Raw genomic sequence first — 17,658 nt, forward strand, 5'->3', positions numbered from 1 at the left:
CGCCCAAAATGGAAGTATACAATAGTAACAGGTCGCACCTTCCTTCCCTTTTATGTTTACCTGCAATCACCTGCGGTCACTGACCACCCTGCGGTAACTTGATCTTCCTTCATTACCCCATTCTCCCACTTTCCACACTCTTCCTCCTACACCCCCACCTACACCCTCACATTCGTCTCTTTAACATCGCTTCCATTTCATTTCCCCTTCAACTCAATCACTTTATTCGACTTTATATCCTTGTTTGGAATATGTTATAAAATGGCGCACCATTTCGAATCCACCAATGTCTCCCTCGCGAGCGATCCTCAGGATGTCATAACCCGGGAAAAACAGATCGCTGGTCGATCTAAAGACGCAGATGCAGAAAGTCTTGAACTTTTGATAAAAGAACTCGAAGAGCAGGATGGGGGAGAAAAGGAGCCGGATGTCCTGAGCTTATATAACGGAACCGAAACTTTCAAAGATGATGATACTACAGCTCCATGCCCATACGACACTGACCCTGACCGCGGCTTGACAGATGCCGAAGTCTTGGCGGCACGTCGCAAGCACGGCTGGAATCGCATGAAGGAACACAAGAAGCGTCACTTTTGGAAATTCCTGGGCTTATTTGTGGGTCCCGTTCAGTTTGTCATGGAGGTTGCAGCCATCCTAGCCGCCGGACTACAAGACTGGATCGACTTCGGTGTTATTTTGGGTCTCCTGTTATTGAACGCGTGTGTCGGATTCGTCCAGGAATACCATGCTGGGAACATTGTCGACAGCCTGAAAGAAACACTCGCTCTGAAAGCCACCGTCATCCGAAATGGACAAAAGTTCGAGATCAGGGCTGAGGAAGTCGTGCCAGGGGATGTGATCTTGGTTGACGATGTAATTTTACCCATTGCAAAAGCAGCATTGGATGTATTACTGACAGACTAATACTCAGGGTACAATTGTCGCCGCAGATGGCTTCATCGTTTCCACCACTTCCCATTTACAGATCGATCAATCCTCTATCACAGGGGAATCGCTTGCAGTGGACAAAACTACCGGAGAAAAGGTCTGGGCATCTTCAGCAGTCAAGCGTGGAGAGGCTGCTTTGGTTGTTACCAAGACAGGCGACAAGACCTTTGTGGGAAAGGCAGCCGGCTTGGTGAACCAGGCCAATGGCGTGGGACACTTCACTCTGGTTCTCAATGGAATCAGCATGGTGCTTTTGGTTCTCGTCTCTCTAACCTTGTTCATCGTCTGGATCTCGGCATATTATCGCTCGGATCCCATTATCGACATTTTGGAATTTACTCTAGCCATCACCATCGTTGGAGTGCCGGTTGGCCTCCCAGCAGTCGTCACGACCACCATGGCGGTCGGCGCATCCTACTTAGCAAATAAGTGTGCCATTGTTCAGAAGCTGTCGGCCATCGAGTCCTTGGCAGGTGTCGAGATTTTGTGCTCCGACAAGACTGGTACCCTCACCCGCAATCGTCTCAAGTTGGGTGATCCATTCACGAGCCCTGGAATCACTGGCGACGAGCTGATGGTGGCGGCTTGCCTGGCTGCCACCCGCAAAAAGACCGGCATCGATGCCATCGATCGCGTGTTCATCAAGAGTCTGAACCGGTACCCGCTGGCAAAGAAAATCCTACCAACATTCCACGTGCTGGAATTCCATCCATTTGACCCTGTCTCGAAGAAGGTCACTGCAGTTGTTGAATCCCGGGAGGGCGAAAGGATGATCTGTGTCAAAGGGGCCCCGATTCAGGTTCTGCAAACAGTCAAGGAGGACCATCCGATTCCTGAAAACGTGGAATCTGCTTACCTCGCCAAAGTTGCAGAATTTGCAGATCGCGGATTTCGAGCACTTGGGGTTGCTCGCAAACGTGGATCCGAACAATGGGAGATTCTCGGCATCATGCCTTGCTATGATCCCCCTCGTCATGACACTGCAAACACTGTTCGAGAGGCGAAGAGACTTGGGCTTCAGATCAAAATGCTGACAGGCGATGCCGTGGGAATCGCAAAAGAAACAGCGCGACAGCTTGGTCTTGGCTCCAATATTTACAATGCAGAACGTCTCGGAGTCACCGGCGCGGGCGAGATGTCCGGCTCGGAGGTCAATGATTTTGTTGAAAACGCCGATGGATTTGCGGAGGTCTACCCTCAACACAAATTCCGTGTTGTGCAGATTCTCCAAAGCAGAGGGTACCTAGTGGCCATGACTGGCGACGGCGTCAATGATGCTCCATCTCTGAAGCAGGCAGATACTGGCATTGCCGTCGAAGGCGCCTCGGATGCCGCTCGATCTGCCGCCGATATTGTATTTGTTGCTCCAGGTCTTTCCGCGATCATTGATGCACTGAAGACATCCCGTCAAATCTTCCACCGCATGTACGCATATGTGATCTATCGCATTGCGCTTTCTCAACATCTGATGTGGTTCTTCGGGTTGTGGATCGTGACCAGGAACGAAGTGCTGGATCTGCGCCTGGTGGTTTTGCTCGCCATATTCGCCGACATTGCCACATTGGCTATCGCGTATGATAACGCTCCTTATGCCCCTGAACCTGTCAAATGGAACCAACCGAAGCTGTGGGGCATTGCCGTCATTCTAGGTGGAGTTTTGGCTGCGGGATCCTGGACTGCTTTCGGCACCATGATCGTTCGTGGCGAGGATGGAGGTGTTGTTCAGAACTACGGAGCTCGTGATCCAATTCTGTTTCTCGAGATTGCGCTGACGCAGAACTGGCTGATTTTCATCACCCGGGTCAACGGAAATTTCTGGGATTGGGGTAGCAGACCATCATATCAATTAGTAGGTGCGGTGCTCGCAGTCGACATCACCGCCACAGTGATGGTTGTATTCGGCGCCTTTGTCAACAAAAACACCCACGTGATCGCTGTCATTCGTGTATACGTCTTCTCGCTCGGTGTGACTCTCATCTGCAGCCTGGTGTATACATCTCTACAAAAATCGGAAACGTTTGACAATCTCATGCACGGTCGCCTGCCCGGGAGTCGACACCGCGAGAGGTCGTGGGAGGATTTCATGGTATCATTGCAACGAGTTTCTTGGCAGCACGAGGAGAAGGAAAAGGCGCCATGAAGGTTGGGATTGAAGGGTAATTATGGCATTATCATTATTCTCTAGTCGACAACCACCACTTAAGTTTGACATGCTTAGTTCAATCAATAAGTTCAATTCAATGCTCTCAATCGGAAACGAGAACCTGAATTCACGTCACTCGGTTTGTATTTTAATTGATCTGCATCACGACTTCGATGATATCTGCAGTGTGGAGCTCTAGTGCTTCTATGCATACGAGACATTGTCTAGCTTATCCTTTGGAATAAGCAATAATATTGCTCTTCGGCTTCACTTTCACAGCTCACGGGACATATTTCTATAAGGATTATTTGGATCCTTCTCCTCCTCCTCTGCAGACTGGATAGTTTTTCGGACTTTGCAGGGATTCCCCACTGCCACGGAGAAGGGAGGAATGTCCTTGGTGACTACAGATCCAGCACCAATGGTGCAGCCTTCACCAATCGTCACACCAGGAAGGATGACCACACTCCCACCTATCCAGCAATCATCACCAATGACGATCGGGTGTCCGTACTCCACGAATTTCCGTCTGGACAACACGCTAGTCTCATGTGTTGCAGAGTATATGCCCACATCACTAGCGATCTGGACCCGATCGCCAATAATCACCAACGAGGTATCCAGGATCGTCATGCTATATTCCCGTCAGAACCTTGGAAGACGAAATCCCATGGCCGAATGTCACGGTAAAGCACTCACTTCCAATTGATAAAACAATCCCGGCCAATGACAACATTGCACCCATAATCCGGACGAAAAGGCGGCTCAACAAAAGTCCCCTCGCCCACGCGACCGACAAGTTTCCGCAGTAACTCGAATCGAACGGCTTGGATTTTCTCCGCTGGGACGGTCCGTGGATCGAAATTGTTGTAATCGTTGGTGAGAATGCGACATTGATGCCGCGCCTCCACAAGGCGGGGTAGAGTCGGGTTGTATCTTGGTCAGGTTAGCCGATATGTCTGCCTAATGATTCGGAATTCACGACAGGGGTATGTGAAACGAGGGAGAGTTTGGGGTGAATTATTTCTCTTTCTATAGATTGAAAAGCAGAGGAACGCACACCATGCCGGATATCATCTTCTCGTAGTCGTCGCACATGGGGGCACCAGACAAGTCCCGGGCGATGGAGATCATGTCTTCGCGTTTCTCAATCGAAGCCATTATCCAGAGCAGCGTTGGTTGAAATGGGTGAGAGTGGCAAAACGGTATGATATTTGAGGTATTGTAGCGACGAGAGGCGAGAAACGAGAGACGAGAGGGGTGATGTGTAATGTTGATGGAAATGAAGTCGGGCAAATTGCGGGCCAAGAAAATGGCGGTGCAGTCCGTGATTAGAGAACACACTCTTTTTTAAGACATAATCATTGAGTTGTATTGACAAGTTTTTTTTTTGTACAAAAGGTCAATTAGGAATAGGTTAAAAATGAAAATGAAAATGAAATTGTAGATCCAGTCCGAACCCGCATGTATGTATGACGCCGGCTGCTAATAAACACCGAGTGTAAAAGAACGAATGACCGAAAGAAAACCCAGTGAATGCATGATATATATGTCGCTTAAAGAACGAACGACTAGTTCTCTCGGTAAGAGGGACACTTGGGCTTCTCTTCGACGACAAGCGTGGAGGTTGAGTGAACAGCTGTCTCATCGGTACCGGCAGAACGAACCAGAGCAACACCGATAGTTTCTTCCTCTTTCGCTTGAGGGCACTCGATTGCTTCCTGCTCAAGTTTCTTTTGATTCTTGTACATTTTCCAGAACACTAAACTACCGTGAATCTGGGTTGCAGAAAAAGCAAGGTGGAGAATGGGAGTGGCCACCTTAAAGGCAATCTGCCAGCGGTCCCATAGACTGCCAAACAGCCACATGGCCACGACAGTCTCGCAGAATGTACCCGTGGCTGTCGAGAAGCAGGAGAAGATGAAGACTTTGCTGAGGAAGTGGTGACGATTGGGGTAGACGCGGTAGAGAATGATTGCGATATGGGGAAAGAATTCGGACACTATATCGAAAGCCCCTAATGTGAGAGAAGTGATAATTAGCGCTTTGGTCGACAAGATATTGCAATGAACAACAGGACATACCCCAGACTGTGCACAGAATAAACTCTATATCGGCATCTGGCTCCCGATCCAACCTCAAGCTGATCGCAATGGCGGATTGTCCGATTAGGATTGTACCGACATGGTGCATCACCGCGACGGGGGACAGTTTAGCACGGTAGATCAGTTCGAAGATGTACATGCCAATGAGACCCTGGGCCACAATGATCAACATATCCCCCATGGTGACAACGGATCCCGGTGCGAAAGGCGTAGCAAATGTTGCTTCAAGGAAAGTGACATTGATGAATGGGTGAACTGCCAGGATCAGGATGACCAGTTTGGTGGCACCGGCGATATGGTGATTGATGAAGCCACGACGATTGACTTCGTTGAGCTCCGTGTAGGTTGATCCATATATCCATTTGATCAGGAACCCTTCCAGAATGTACCAACGTATTAAGAAGAAGACGACCAAGGCGATCGAAATGATAAGACCGGAGAAGGGTGCCAGGACCGAGATAGGCTCCAAAGGCTTGTTCTTGATTGGCGAATGGTAACGAGGAATGAGAGACATGATTGCGAGTATTTTCAGTTCATGAAAATGTGAGAGATTAAAACGTATAAATGCGAATGACGAGTGCGAAAGTGAAGTAAATAAGAGAATGAAGTGAAGAAAGTAGTCGAGGGGAATATCACATAACGAGAGAGAAAGAGAGAGAGGGAGAGGTGCGAAGAAAGAGAGAAAAAGAGGTCCACAACGAAAGTGAAGACCACGATACAGTGCAGAGCCTCGTGGTTGAAGATTCAAGATCAGCTCTACAATATGAGAAAGAAGGAAGTCAAAGGGGAGGCGTTTCAGGGGAGAATAGTCCGTTTTCTTAAAGAAGTAAATGTATGTAACTGCCTAGTCGACTGGTAGAGACTCCACTCCACTCTTCTGGCTAGGCGCGCCCCGCTACGCTGTTTGAAGGGGAGAAGAAGAGAAGAAAAAAGGGAAAAAAGGGAAAAAAAGGGAAAGAAATATCAGGATGACCCAGAATCTCACGCCTTGCCCGTTAGTATCCCCAATTCAGCTAGATAGGGGCGGGTCAACTTCAGCCATGTTTTCTTTGGGTCCGCTGTGGTTTGAGGAGGGGGCTAAATAGCCCTGAGGAGTATGTAAAGAGGACCCAAGAGGACCCAAGAGGACCCAAAAAGATCAGGGGCCAAGCTTTTCATGCGGACAGGCCATCAAAGCTTAAAGAGTCATCAATCGAATATGGTTGGCCCCGCCGACAGGGGGACGTGGAGTCAGGGTCCGAACCTTGGAAGGCAGATCGCTGCCTAATTTTTATTTTTATTTTGAAAAAAGAAAGTTGGCCCCAAATTGAACACGAGAGACGGCAAGGCAGCAACATTGTGGATACAAGTATAAGTCCTGTCAACTTCAAGTTGTCAACTTCGGAACCCTAACACCCTATAAGGGATTTCCCCTGGTCAAAGAATTCCTTCCATGCATTCAATTGTTATTACTTTCATAGGCTACCAAGTATAACTACTAGTAACTGATAACTGGTAAGTCACTAAATGGTAACAGGTGTGAATCTTGTGGAACTCGGTTATTCTTCCCAAATCGCAAACCAACACGAACGAGGCTGCCTAGTCCCCCCCCCCCGGAACACGAGACAGAAATGGACACTTGTAATTCTAACCACACTAGTCCCCCGGTTAAACCAGTTAGCGAATGGCTCTAAAAAGCTTCTAGTGGTATAAATTAAATTTGATCTCTGTGTGAAGCTAGCCTCGCCTCCATCTAGTTGCTTTGCACGGAATAAACCCGTCCCCCAGCAATAATTACCGCACCCACGATGCTGCATACACCAGCAAATATCATTGCCGGGTCGTACGACCCATATCTATGAATCAAGGCCCCCGTAATCGGTGTCCCCGTAAGCCCCGAGATGCTCAATACCCCCAAACCCATGCCGAGGTAAGATCCAATCTCATTCGTCTTTGTGGCAGTCATTGCTATCGTAGCCGGGAACAACCCGATGACAATTCCGGAGGAAAATCCCAAAAGCACCGAGAATCCAACCATGCCTCCAAGAGAGTGTATTGACAGCCAGCAGAAATTCAGGATTCCGCAAATTATCGATGCCCCGGCTAATGTGTTGAACTGCCCGAGGCGATTCGCCACCACGCCTCCGACAAGTCGACCTATCAAGGAACCAGCATTTAAAATGGCGATCAGATAGTTAGACATGTTGACATCGATTGAGATCGACTGGGCGTATCCTGGGATGTAGAAAAACGGTATAAACATAGCCCAAACGACCAAGAATAGCCCCGTGATCTGCAGGGTGTACGCCGGCTGCTTCCACGCTTTCCAAAGAAGAAGCGGACCACCTGTTCTCTTGGTCACATTCGACGATACAGATGCGCAGGCTATTATACTGAGCACCATCATCAAGAATCCCAGGATGCGAACTGACCAACCAAATCCCAACTCACTGTTATTCAACAGGCGGTTGAGTGCAATTGGGAATATCACGCCAGCCAAGGATGACCCGCTGGACGCAATTCCCATCGCAAGCGGTCGCTTTTCAAAGAAGTATTGGTTCACGGCAGTGATTGTCGGAGTATAGGTAAGCCCGTTGCTTACGCCCCCAAGAACGCCTTGTGTGAGCATGAAGTGATAATACTCCGTGCCCAGGCTCGTAAGCATGACAGATACGATGAAGAGTATGGAACACGGGATAATAATGACCTAAAAATATTCATCAGCCATGATTGAAAAGCCTCCTAGGCAATTGATGTAGTTGGTTTCTTTTTTTTCCCGATTCGCATACCTTCGGGCCATATCGATCCATCAGAGGACCAGATACCAACCCCCCAGAAAACATGAAGAAAACTTGTAACGAGCCAATCCAAGCAATATTTGAATCGCTTTGATCCTGTAAGAAGGTGCTTTTGTAATATGACTCGTAAATCCTTGCGGGTTGTTAGCATGGACGTTATTCTCATTTTGAACGTCTGCGTACCCAAAAGCATTTATGTACCCAAAGGTATTGAACATGATGCACCAACATGCTAGAACTGCTAGCCATCCTTTTAAGCTACCTTCTAGAAGCTTTGGCTTTGCTGGGATGGCTTCGGCGTCACTATTTTTCGAGTTCTCCAGATCAGCCATGTCGATTCGATGGCTTGAATTTGAGGTGGTTTGAGAACAAGAGCAATAGGAATGGGATTCAAGGACGGACTATCGGCCAGTGGTGAACTATTAGATCAAACATAAGAATGACGGGAATAAATAAGTACTTGTTCAAAATTTAAGAGTAGTATGTCGTTGTGAATAGTTGCAAATCGGCAAACTGGGGTATTCCTAAAGTAGAAACCCCGATGTTCTCGGGCCGGAGTGCATTCTCCGAGAACTCGAGTCCGAAACCGAGATGATAACTCCAAGCTCGAAAGAGATAGCCCCGGTTTGAGTATTTAGTACTCTTGAATAATATACTATATCGGCTCAACGATCAATCAGGTTCCAAGATTCATGTTTTGTTGACCCTTGGAATAGAAAAGTCCATAAAAAGCTGCACCACTTCCAAGGTTATTTCCAATTTGAAGGTTACCTATTCCCGCCAGTAGTAACTAGTACTACTTGTAGTAGTGAGTATTATCCTACTATTGCCCAGGCGGCACCTCGAATTGATCTCAAAGTGCCTTTAACTCCGGAATTGCGCTCTTTTCCTCATGAAGTTGAGATGGGATGCTTTTAAGTTTTCTTCAGGTTGATATTAGTCTACCAGTTGGGAAATAATGTCGTCAAAGCAAAAGACTATTATGATCATATGTACAGTAGTATACACTTGCAAGTCTCCCCGCACTAGCAGATACCCCTTACATAGTATTATCTAGCGGGGCCCGAGCTGACAAGAGAAAGGCACTTTCAAGGAGATAACCTGCTCATCCACACTAGATGGGCAGTCGCATAGCATTATTTGGTTAGATATTAATGCTGGCTGTTAACCAATTCGCCTCTTGGTTGGCCTAGATACTATTTCTTAGTGGTTGGGGAATGCCTATTGGGGAGTGCTGGGGTCTGGAGGAAATAAGCTACTACTAGTACTACTAGTAGTAGACTTGCAAAGAAGTGGGCCGATGGATGTGGTTGAATGGATCATCGTTCTTATAACCACCAATGTACTTCCCCTTCATGTCCTTCAGGGGGTATATATTCCCTCCAATGACATTGTGGCACTTACGCGGAGAATGGTGTTGATGATGTCAAGATTGGATGGTGGATCCCCGCATCCGGATGTCATTAGTACCTACCACCTGGGCCACCATGCCCAATGGCACCACGTTCATTTCTAACTTGCCCGAGAGATAACAGGTACATTTGTACATGAGTAATCTACTTTGACTCTCGTTCGATAATGCAGGCCAGTCAGTTACGAGTCTGGATGACTCCGGCGTCCCCGGCTTCATATTTAATCTCTCCGATGTCCATTCTGACGCACATAAGCTTTCCAACTTGTCTCCAAAACGATTTCTAGCATCATTGCAGACCCCTTGCAATGTTCCTCCGGACAACTCTCCGACGCGCAGTGCTCCCCACACTTACTCGCAGACTTCCCATCGGCCTATCGCGCCAATGGCTCACCACCGAACAAAAGCAGATCGTGAAGTCGACCATTCCCGCACTTGAACAGCATGGGGTGGAAATCACAACCCTCTTTTACAAGCGCATGCTTGAAGCCCACCCTGAGTTGAAGAATATATTCAATACGGCCCATCAAGCGACCGGGGAGCAGCCCAATGCCCTGGCTCATGCGGTATGGGCCTATGCCGTGAACATTGACCACCCAGAGGCCCTCGCCGGTGCTGTTTCTCGCATTGGTCATAAACACGCGAGTCTAGGTGTCACGGCCGATCAATATCCAATTGTTGGCGAGCATCTCCTTGCTGCGATCAAGGAGGTTCTGGGCCCAGCTGTCACTGCCCCGGTAGTTGATGCATGGGGTGCGGCGTACCAAGAGCTCGCTGATATCTTCATCAATTTCGAAAGCAATCTCTATAAGCAAAGTGTGAAGACCCCAGGTGGATGGAAAGGATGGCGGAAATTCTTTATCTCTGAAAAGGTGTCAGAGAGCGACGAGATCATCTCTTTCCATCTCACTCCAGTCGACAAAGATGCCCTTCCAGCTTACAAACCTGGTCAATTCCTCAGCGTTCGATGCTTTGTTCCTGAGCTGGGGTCATATCAGCCTCGACAATATAGTCTATCAGACTCGCCAAACCAGGATCACTTTCGGATTTCAGTCAAGAAGGAATTCGCAAGTGGCTCGAAACCCGCCGGTCGGATCTCGAATGTACTACACGAATCACTTCCTGTTGGCGTCGAGCTAGACGTCAGCATGCCATTCGGTGACTTTTATCTCGATGTCAATGCCACTTCCCCAGCTGTATTGATCAGCGGTGGCGTGGGTCTGACTCCGATGATGTCGATGTTGAAGACTATCATCCAACAACAAGGTCAAGCGCGACAGGTCATCTTCATCCACGCCGCAAGAAACGGTCGCGTCCACGCCATGAAGCAGGATCTCGCCCTAATCACTGCTGATCATCCGTCTGTCAGTCGCATCGTCTTCTACGAGGAGACCACAGATCACGATAAGCAGGGCGTGGACTACGACCATGTTGGTCGAGTAGATCTGGCGAAGATCCGAGAAGAAGCCGTCATTCCGGATGCCGACTACTATATTTGTGGGCCACAGCCCTTCATGAAGGCGCAGAGCAAGAGTCTCGAGTCAATGGGTGTTTCCTCGGATCGAATCCATATGGAAGTTTTTGGATCCCCGTCAGATTAGTAGTAGTATTGTTCAAGTTGTCTGCGTTTTGTTATTGAGATGATGGATAGCAACGCAACGAGTATTTTCAGAATTCACCAAGGGAGCCACGGATCTCTCATCTCAAATAATAACAGTCGCATCCATCTCGTTTGTAATTATTGGGCCTCGATTGGATACAGCCAGTTCAACACTGCATTGTTTGTTTGGCGAGGCTGTGCCCAAGCAGAGGAAGGCTGTGTCTGAGTGATATAGAGATTCTTCCGCATGATCGCAGGCAGGGTCTGAACAGGAGACTCGGACAGCCTTGCGAGAGAGCCCTGGAGAATTTGAATCCTTCCAAGGTTTAGTGCTCCCAGGTGGGTCAGAGTCGGAAATATGGCATAGTAAGCACTGGTCATGTTCGAGGGGTCGTTGTATAAATCGACGTTTTCCCCCACGTGCTAGATGTTTGTGAATAAATTCTAAGCGTTAGCTGTAGGTTATTCCAGAAATAGATAATGTACTTCCTACCCTGGTGAGCATCGTGTGGCTTTGCAGTTGCTCAACGGCCCCCGACTCCTTTTGTGGGCGCAGCTGAGCCAATCCCAGTAAAGATCCTCGATAGCCCCCTATAAACCTTGGGAAGGGCGCGTCAATGGGGCCGAACCCCACAGGCAGAATGATTGTTCGGGCAGGCGGCCTTGTAAATCCATCTTGGCGATTGGGGCGGGCGATTGGGGCGATTGAAGTCCGAGTTTGTATGTAGTAAGGTCGTCCGTAGTAGTTCGTACATAAAAAAAAGTGGTCACGCGTCGAGGCGCAGCCGCAACTTCACAACTTCACACTTCATACCTCACCACTCGTACCACTCACCACTCTCTCCCCTCTCCCCTCTCCCCTCCACCCAACAGCACTTAGACTACACCATGTGTTCGTCTTCACAAGGCTCCATGAACACTATCCGCAAGGTGCAAGTGCTCGTCGCCTTTTGCGCCTGGCCACTGGCCCTAGCCGCTATCTTCAAGTCTCACAAATCCCCTGAGACCATCTTCCAGATTGTCCTAGTACGCATTGAGCCTCATGATACGCATGATCGTGCACTGTCAGCTAATCAAATCCTTCACCAGATCTCCCTCTCTGGCGTCGCGGCTCTCGGCATCCTGTACTTGCGCCGATTCTCTCGAAAACCACAGGCCGCTCACCTCCCCATAGAAATTCTCGTCGACACTGCGATGGGCACGCTTCTGATCGGAACCTACATCGGCGGCATGAATATTCTGGCGAAGCACGAGATCAGAGAATGGGGCTACACCTACAAACTGGCTGCCGGGATTCCGCAGATCTACTCCAACTTGGCCTGCCTGGTGCTTGGGTAAGCCAAATCCATCCCATGTGAAACAGCCATAGTTTACTGCGATACTGATTGGATTCCCCTTTCTTCTAGCATTCTTCACTTCCACAACATTGCCAAAGCTTCCTTCTTCCGCTACGTCCTCCCCAGCATCAAGAATCACATCGGCGCGACTCACTTCACGTGCCCGTCATGCACGCGCTCCGCCCAAGTCAACACGGTCGGAGATCTCAGCTGGAGAGACAGCCACGATCAACAACACACAACATTCACACAAGACCTCCACGGTGTATACTCGGACAGCGAACCAGAGTACCGACCATTACTCCGCGAAGACCGTCGGAGCGAAGAAGATAACAAGTACGAAAACGGTATTCTCAACATTCATGATCGCTCATCGCATGAAGTATAGACTGGAGTTTTTCTTGATAGCTTGGTCTGACGTACTACATGCTGCACCTTCAACTCACCCGACGGAGGCTAGCCCTTTGTTTGGACGACGCAATGACACGGCGCAATGGTTTCTTAACTTGGTTGCTTGTAACCTCTCCTGCATAGCGATAGGTCACACTTCAAATACATACCTTTTTTCCACTTCCTAGCCCTCAGTCGATGACATATCTGCTTCCTGCCCTAGCGCACACAAGACCGCAGGCGAAGCCCCTCGGATGGCTACCTAGGTAGGGGGGATTACAATCGCCGAGTACTCCAGGGCTACTGCAGAATGGTCCACGTTAAATTTAACTAGGGGGGTCACAATACCTGAAACTTGAATCACACCTGGATTGAATTTCGGAGAGAGAGCCTCCTCATTTCGAAGATATCCAAAAATTTACTATGACGCCCCTGGATGTGTTTGCTATAAACTTGGGACAAATCGAATAAGTCGAAAGCTTTGATATTGCGTCGTTCACATTTTCCCTTTTATCTGTTCGTACATAATTAATTCATCCAAATCGCTATTCAGATCAAGTGCGCTTCGTGTATTCTTCGACTGATCATTGGCCCTAGAACATCCAATCGGACAGGTTTGGTCAAGAATGTATCCATTCCAGATCCTATCGCATCGCGTTCCACATCGGCTTGGGCAACACCTGTTAGTGCAACTATCATCACCCGCTCTTGAGACTGCAGCGTTTGCTCGTGCTCGCGAATTCTTCGTGTAGCTTCAATTCCATCCATGACAGGCATTGAGATATCTGCAAAAGGATTAGATCATAATCTATTTCGGTTAATCGAGATCTTAAGGCCTTACCCATCAGAATAACACGGATTTTATGGGTGTTTTCTTTGAAGGAGTCCAGAGCTTCTTGGCCGTTTCTCGCAATCAGGTAGTCAAATTTCAACTTTTGCATGAACGCTACCAGAAGTCTGATGTTGATATCGTTATCATCGACAAGTAGAATACTCGTCGATGAACCATTTTCAGTTTCTTGAGAAGAGTACTCGTGGAGTGGTGGAAGATGACCTCGAATGTTACAATGGCTGCAGGTTAGGAGAGAAGAGCGTTCGAGGACTTCCGGTGTCAGAGGCCCAAGTTCAGTATGAGTCAATACTGGCTGGCTCATTGCATTTCCCATAGGTTTCTCTGCTGAATCAGCACACAATGCTTGAGAGAAAGATGTCTCGAAAGTATTCGGTTCCTGTTTGCGGTGTTGCTGTCGCTGGATGCATGTTTCCAGTGCTTTTGCCAACTTGCGCGGTCCGCATGGCTGGCTAATGAATTCAAGGATTCCAGTATACTTCCGTTCCTGGGAGGCCAGAAACATGGTATGTGCGGTACTCGGAGATGAGCAGATGATGATGACGGGTGAAGGGTATTGTTCCCTCGGAGTGGAGACAGAAGGCAAGATCTCGTGATTCCCTATATCTAAGGATTCATGAAGGGAAATCAAGATATCGCAATGAACGGGTTTTGTATGCAAGGAATCAATGAAAACGGCTTTCATTGAAAACCACTCTTGGCACAGTTTCATCAATGAGGGACCAAGAGCCATATCGCCTTCTGAAGAACCTGGAACCAGAATCCCAATAGTTTTTCCATGAACGAGGTCTTTGATATGCTCAGGGAAATTCTGTTTGTTTGGGGAGGCGGGGGAAATTGGAGGGCGTGGAGGGGGGGTACGGCGCATGGTCAAGCCCAACAGTGATCACAACATGAGTTCCAAGACCCTTCTGGGAGGTGATTCGAATTACACCGTTCAGCGAAGATACTATCCGGCGCACGATGTTCAGGCCCAGACCATTGCCTGCAGACATTGTGTCCTCCTGAGAAAAGGCCGAGAAAACTTTATTCCCGAGGAAATCTTTGTCCATGCCACAACCGCTGTCTTCAATGCCCAAAGTAATTGTCGAGCTATTGACCTGGCCATCATGGGAAATGGCCACTGGACCGGCTTTGAGGGAAACTGTGATGAGCCCCGTTTGGGTGAATTTCATGGCATTTCCAAAGATATTTGTCAAGATTACATGCCACGCTCCGGGTCGAGTCAGGAATCTGAGATTCTGGGTGGATTCAATGTCGAGGACAACCCGTACTCTTGTATAGATGTCCAGAGGGGCGTGAGCGGAGTTAGACGAGGCCGATTCTCTTTTTCTCATGGAGTGATAGCCTGCAAAGACGGTCTCAATGGCATCTTCAACAGCAGCGTCCAATTGAACAATAGAATTCTGGTCAATACTGTTGCGGCGCAAATCTTGTCCAGGTAGAGGCTTGGTGGGATCTTTCCCGCGAGGGTTTGGTCGAACATCGTTGATGCTGGCATACTCCAAGAGCTGATCAATTGAACCAAGAAGCGTAAATGCACATGACGAGATGGTATGCATAAGCCCCCGCTGCAAAGCATTCATAGGAGTGTCATTCAGGATATCTATGGTGCCAAAGATTCCGTGAAGTGGTGACCGAAGTTCATGGCTGATTCCTGCAAGGAGATTTGACTTGGCTCGTTCGGCAAGCAGCGCGCCAAGTCGGTGGACTTCTGCCATGACACTATTTCCGAATGCAAAGAGGAATGCCAATTCGTCGTCCGAAGTAAGAACACGATGGGCGGTTTTTGTCCAGGATAGACAGCCTGAATACCATCTCTCCTTATGCGAATCCCATAGGGGCGAGAAAATAATACTTCGGGCATTAGGTGCCAATTGCAATAGTGTCACTGCATCTTGACGCAGGATTGTCATGCGTGTTCTCTTGTATCGTAGGCCGCCAATACGCTGATCAAGCGGCGTCACTATATGATCGCTGGTATCGTCAGACGAGATCGACCCATCTTCGCCGTAGTTGAAGATTTTACCCTGCGGGTATCGGCGTAGGAGGTGACCGAGAAATTTCTCAGACAAGGAGATTTTCCGGTCTCCCATGGACTCATTGCTTATGCTGGATAGATCTGAAGTTGCAAACCCAAGTATTTTGCAAGGACTCACTGCACTAGGGCCTGCCTTTTCATCGTTTTCCATACTGGGAAGGCTTTCATTAGGGGAAGATATTCCAATGCTTCCACCTTCATCGCTTGAGGAAAAGCCTCCAACGCTACTGCTCCCCGAATCATCCGCTGACATATTTACCAGAGCATCCTGGGAAGCAAAATGGGCATCGAAGAACACAGTGGCCTCAACTTCGATACTCTCGCGAATGATATTGGCTGCACGTGAGAATGTGCCCTGTACTTGAGTCACATAATCGGCTTTCGGTGATCGATTCCCAGATCTTTTACGACCAGTCTTAGCCCGATGTCCACGCTCACGGCGCGGTCGCTCGTGAAAGTGATATTGTGATTTATGCTCTGGATCAAGTGATGACTGGCCTTGGTCCATCTGTGCTGTAACCTTTTGATTTCCAGAGATATTGAAATTCTTTCGTCGATGGGGCAAAAGTTGGGTGGAATTACCAGCCGATAGCCCATTAGCCACAGTATCCAAGGTTTGCATTTCCTGTTGTTCCCGGTTGACATGGCCTTCCAGGTGCTCCTCCTTTGGAAACGAAGTTATATCTTCATGCGCAGAAATCCACGTGTTTCGTAAACTGCCTTTCCCTTCAAGGAAGCTCCCTAGTCCAACCATCATGCGCTCACTCCGAGTATGTTGATATTTCGCCCTTGTCGCGACCAAGTAATCCATGACAGTATGTGAGATATCGGCCATGAAAGCTGTCAGTGTGGCGCTGAGTGGTTCATGCGGCTTGTCGTCCAGGACCGTATAGGCACCGATCACGAATCCCTTTGGGCTGACGATCGGACTGCATGCCAAGAATCGAAAATTTGGAAAGCCGACCACATCTTGATGCCCTGAAAGATCCTCGTCTTTCGCAAGATCCGGCACAACAAACGATTGGGTCGGATTTTCTGTAAATTGCGAGGAGTTGAGGACAGCTTTGCAAAGGCTGCGACCGTATGATACGGTGCAACTGCCGATCCATAGTGCATCATCATCGACGTGAACGGCGTCGTTCTGTAGGCTGAGAGTTCGAGTCGCTTCTGTCAGAACATGTTCCTCATTATGACCGAAAAGCGAAATCAAGGCGTGTTTGGCATCCAATCGAAGAGTTCCCAGTTGGGCAAATGCTGTCAGGACAGCGTCCATGGACGATCGTGCGACAATATCGGTTGTTTTTGTATCGTGACCAACGTGATTTAGGACACTTGATTGGAAATGAGTCGGTGGTAGGTATCTGTAGCAAACCCGTGCGCCGTCAGGGGATTGTTGCGCAGTTGTATCCTGGTGGTGGTAGTAGTACACCTCGCGGGAAACGACATACCTGAAGAACTCCCGCTGCCTCGAAGCACTGAACCCAGTCTGGTGCTGGTTCTCTTGTTGTGGATTAGGTCGAGACATCACGGTAATATCTATCCGGGATCCAGCCCAGAGTTGAACAGCATCAGAAAGCTTTCGCACAGGGGGCAACCACTGTGAGGTCGGCAATAGACTTGAATGGATCGAGGGAACCTTTAGGAGATCAGAAAAGGGAGAAGACGATAAGAAGATAACCAACGGGAGCGGGGCAGAAATGCAAAATTGTCGAGCGGGATATCGTTTCCTCGATCAATCAAAACGTGATGTTGTAACTTAATGTCAGCGCTAGTCGGGGAGCGATGTCCAATAATGAGGGGGATCGATGGATCGATCGGGATCCACTGGCAGTACTCTGTACGATGGGCCTCGGCCAATCAATTTTCGGTTATATCGTCAGCTATTGTCTAGATAAACCTTGGAAGTCATAGTATTTCCCTTTTGATTGTGAATCTCACGTGGGGTGTGGCCCTTGACCAGTAGCATGGGTTTCTGTGTATTGATCTTTCGAAGGGTACCTAGTAGTTAGAAGTGGCTATTTGAAGATTGTCTACACTGACAGGTGCGAAATTATAG

At 48.5% G+C, this 17,658-nt stretch overlaps 7 protein-coding genes across 7 annotated transcripts; 3 read left to right on the forward strand and 4 right to left on the reverse strand.

Moving 5' to 3' along the window:
* Window positions 1-261: 261 nt before the first annotated feature.
* N7533_006585 (plasma-membrane proton-efflux P-type ATPase) lies at window positions 262-3,088 on the forward strand (the record flags this gene model as incomplete). Its single annotated transcript, XM_057103235.1, has 2 exons — window positions 262-873; window positions 932-3,088. 2 exons carry the CDS (start codon window positions 262-264, stop codon window positions 3,086-3,088), a joined length of 2,769 nt encoding a protein of 922 aa, XP_056958192.1.
* A 276-nt stretch (window positions 3,089-3,364) lies between these two features.
* On the reverse strand, window positions 3,365-4,252 carry N7533_006586 (sugar O-acetyltransferase; the record flags this gene model as incomplete). The annotated part of the gene is made up of 3 exons (XM_057103236.1): window positions 3,365-3,725; window positions 3,791-4,027; window positions 4,152-4,252. 3 exons carry the CDS (start codon window positions 4,250-4,252, stop codon window positions 3,365-3,367), a joined length of 699 nt encoding a protein of 232 aa, XP_056958193.1.
* A 410-nt stretch (window positions 4,253-4,662) lies between these two features.
* Window positions 4,663-5,710, reverse strand: N7533_006587 (uncharacterized protein; the record flags this gene model as incomplete). Its single annotated transcript, XM_057103237.1, has 2 exons — window positions 4,663-5,108; window positions 5,176-5,710. The coding sequence occupies 2 exons, from the start codon at window positions 5,708-5,710 to the stop codon at window positions 4,663-4,665; spliced, it is 981 nt and encodes a 326-aa protein (XP_056958194.1).
* A 1,218-nt stretch (window positions 5,711-6,928) lies between these two features.
* On the reverse strand, window positions 6,929-8,374 carry N7533_006588 (MCT family MFS transporter; the record flags this gene model as incomplete). Its single annotated transcript, XM_057103238.1, has 3 exons — window positions 6,929-7,882; window positions 7,965-8,106; window positions 8,157-8,374. Coding segments are annotated over 3 exons (1,314 nt in total), but the record flags the coding sequence as incomplete, so codon positions are not given.
* Window positions 8,375-9,692: 1,318 nt separating this feature from the next.
* Window positions 9,693-10,985, forward strand: N7533_006589 (NO-inducible flavohemoprotein; the record flags this gene model as incomplete). The annotated part of the gene is made up of 1 exon (XM_057103239.1): window positions 9,693-10,985. One exon carries the CDS (start codon window positions 9,693-9,695, stop codon window positions 10,983-10,985), a length of 1,293 nt encoding a protein of 430 aa, XP_056958196.1.
* An 887-nt stretch (window positions 10,986-11,872) lies between these two features.
* N7533_006590 (uncharacterized protein) lies at window positions 11,873-12,709 on the forward strand (the record flags this gene model as incomplete). Its single annotated transcript, XM_057103240.1, has 2 exons — window positions 11,873-12,318; window positions 12,391-12,709. 2 exons carry the CDS (start codon window positions 11,873-11,875, stop codon window positions 12,707-12,709), a joined length of 765 nt encoding a protein of 254 aa, XP_056958197.1.
* Window positions 12,710-13,260: 551 nt separating this feature from the next.
* Window positions 13,261-17,127, reverse strand: N7533_006591 (hybrid sensor histidine kinase/response regulator; the record flags this gene model as incomplete). Its single annotated transcript, XM_057103241.1, has 3 exons — window positions 13,261-13,496; window positions 13,553-14,372; window positions 14,443-17,127. 3 exons carry the CDS (start codon window positions 17,125-17,127, stop codon window positions 13,261-13,263), a joined length of 3,741 nt encoding a protein of 1,246 aa, XP_056958198.1.
* Window positions 17,128-17,658: the final 531 nt, after the last annotated feature.

This window comes from Penicillium manginii (assembly GCF_028828005.1).
Source record: "Penicillium manginii strain IBT 31320 chromosome Unknown utg000005l:1.0-5665137.0:1.0-5668048.0, whole genome shotgun sequence".
NCBI lineage: Eukaryota > Fungi > Ascomycota > Eurotiomycetes > Eurotiales > Aspergillaceae > Penicillium > Penicillium manginii.